The sequence below is a fragment of the Pezoporus occidentalis genome, unplaced genomic scaffold (genome assembly GCF_034315485.1).
Source record: "Pezoporus occidentalis ecotype Australia unplaced genomic scaffold, CSIRO_AGI_Poc_V1 ctg129, whole genome shotgun sequence".
NCBI classification, from domain to species: domain Eukaryota; kingdom Metazoa; phylum Chordata; class Aves; order Psittaciformes; family Psittacidae; genus Pezoporus; species Pezoporus occidentalis.
The window spans coordinates 1-2,752 of NW_026913092.1; the positions used below are offsets into that span (position 1 = coordinate 1).

Here is a 2,752-nt window from a genome sequence, read left to right on the forward strand (position 1 = left end):
CCCGACCTGCTGCGACTGATCAAGGTGCGCGGCGGTGGCCGGGGGTTTGGGGGCGGCCGGAGTCGCTGTGGCGGTGCGCGAGCGCGGCCGTTGAGCACCCCGTGAACTCGCTGGGCCGCTGAGGGGAGCGGCGGGGCCCGCCTCCCGTCCCGCGGCCGGGTTTGAGGCAGCTGCGCCGCCGTCCGCGGCCGGGGGGGTACCTTTGGCCTTCGCCTGAGCAAAAACAACCTCTTGCGCAAGGCTGCGGGGGGGGGGGCGGGCAGCCTCCAATGGGGAAGCGGGTGCGGGGGGAGTCCGCTGACGCGTTCTTCTCTTCCAGGAACTGGCGAAATACGAGGATATGGAGGACCAAGTGGTGCTAACCGAGAAAGGTATGAAAGTGGGATCTGCGCGCTGGGTCGGTAGCCTAGTGGCAGTATCTGTAGCTCAGGTGCCGATTTATTCTGCTTTTCTAGAACTGCTTGAGGATGGTTTTGGCGAGCACCCTTTCTACCACTGTCTGGTTGCAGAAGTGCCCAAAGAACAGTGGTCATCTGAAGGTGAGACTTCCCAATACTTATTTTTAGATGCTGAATACACAAGAGGCATCTTATACTTAATGTTATTGACTGTACTTAAGGTTCCACTAATGGACTGGGGTAGGCGGAGCAGGTTAACTGTTAAATGTAGTAACATATAGTTATACTCAGTTGAAGTAGTTGCTAATGCTGGAGGCATGGGAAGATCAGGTATAGCATAATGTACTTGACTCCAATTAATTAAATGGCTTTTCTTGTTTGACCCTGACTTACCTTTATGTAATCCTGTTGAATCACATTTTTTTCTTTAATTTGTCCCCAATCTTCAGGTTACAGTCTCTAGCTTCGCCATGTACATGGCCCTTCTGTGTACATGGATGGGCGGGGAGGTAACTAAAAGATCCGTTACACAATAAATAGATGATCATAATATGAGGTAAGGTCTACAGGGACAAGTGCTATTCCCAAACGTTTACCAAAGACACAGTAGATCAGAAATCTGTTTGCACGTTTCCCTTACAGTATGTGCAGCATTATGGAAGGTACACCTGCAATACTCCAGGATTGGGTTTGAGTGGGCTGCCGTTGGAAGAGTTAGTTTCTCTTCCCTGTTGAGCCGCAAAGTTATAATTGAAGCTGTAGATTTACTTACCTGACTTTACAGTGCTGAAAGTAAAGAAAATAGTGTAGTGTTTTCAGGGGGAGTGTAAGTTGAGGTGCTGGAAATGCTGCTGTAAGGGTGGCCTGTGAGTATGCCCTCTGACACAGTGAAATTACTGAGGAATATACACTGAAGGATCAATGTTCTTAGTCTGATAGACCAGTTTGGTTGCTAAGGAAGAAGAGTTGGGGCAGTCATCTAGATTGTGGACTGCTGTGTAAAGCTTTTACGTGTATTCCAGAATGGGAATGCCAATAAATCAGTAGGGTATGCACACCCTTGTGTTCATCATTGACTAGGGTAGGATAGCGCTTTTGAGGATCTCGAGGTATGACCAGGGTAACCTGCATTCTCTTAGGCCAATAAAAGTTTGTCAGAACTCTTGTTTTCAATTGTATGCTTATTTGCAAACTTAATTCTTAATCCTAACCTAGTAGCAAATGACTGCATGTCACAGAAAGAATCTGTATGTTTAAATATGTATGTAAGTCTTAGTGGTTTTGCCTTTTAAATTCAGACTAGCTGAAATTCCACCCCTTGTTTCAGAACACAGCATTGTGGGCTTTGCCATGTATTACTTCACCTATGATCCGTGGATTGGAAAACTGCTGTATCTTGAAGATTTCTATGTGATGGCCGAGTACAGAGGTATATATTCTGGAACTATATTGGTTGCTTCCTGTTAGAGCTTCTTTAAAACTGAAGTTTCTTTATTTTTTGTTTGTTTTTAGGACTTGGCATTGGATCAGAAATTCTGAAGAACTTGAGTAAGGTATGTCTTAAGTGTTAAGCCTAAACAAGTAGAACTGGGGACATGTGGCAAGGCACTGTCCTTGCCTTTCTAACTGCTATGGGCTACTCAAAGGAGGTGATGGAACAGTAGATAGATTAAACCATTGTCTAGGGTGTGTTAAATAGTGACAAGTGGTGAAGTGACTGACAGAATGAACTTGATGACCTCTAGTGATAATGCAGTTGCTGAGTAGTCCCACGAGTTTCTGCTAGGCTTATCATCTGGGGCTGTCTGGAATGTGTTGTGCTGCATGCTGTTGCAGGTTGCTGTGAAGTGCCGCTGCAGCAGTATGCACTTCCTTGTTGCGGAGTGGAACGAACCATCCATCAGGTTCTACAAGAGAAGGGGTGCCTCTGATCTGTCCACTGAGGAAGGGTGGAGGCTCTTCAAGATAGACAAAGAATACCTCTTGAAGATGGCAACAGAAGAGTGAAAAGATCATTCCAGCAAATAAAATCTGTCTACAGATACTTGCGCTCTCTGAATAAACTCCTTGCTTTCTGTGTACAGTTTGTAGTGGAATAAAGTAGTGTGGATGCTAATCCTGAAAGTGCTACCTATGCAGATGTGGTCATAGAATAATTGATACTGTGATCAGCAGTTGAGGCATCTCTAAAGCCATGTATGTGCTTGTGTGCATCCTTTACCAGTGTGGGCTTGTAGTCTTTGTATATGGAAACTTCATTCTTGTAAGTGTCATTCAAATGTGTACAATGTACACACTGGTAGGGTTTGTTTTAATTATTGCCTTTTATAAAAATAAATAGTGGTTTCACTTCA

General features: G+C 45.2%; 1 protein-coding gene across 1 annotated transcript; it reads left to right on the forward strand.

Moving 5' to 3' along the window:
- Window positions 1-3: 3 nt before the first annotated feature.
- On the forward strand, window positions 4-2,752 carry SAT1 (spermidine/spermine N1-acetyltransferase 1; the record flags this gene model as incomplete). The annotated part of the gene is made up of 6 exons (XM_062608025.1): window positions 4-24; window positions 320-371; window positions 456-539; window positions 1,726-1,827; window positions 1,911-1,951; window positions 2,235-2,752. Coding segments are annotated over 6 exons (471 nt in total), but the record flags the coding sequence as incomplete, so codon positions are not given.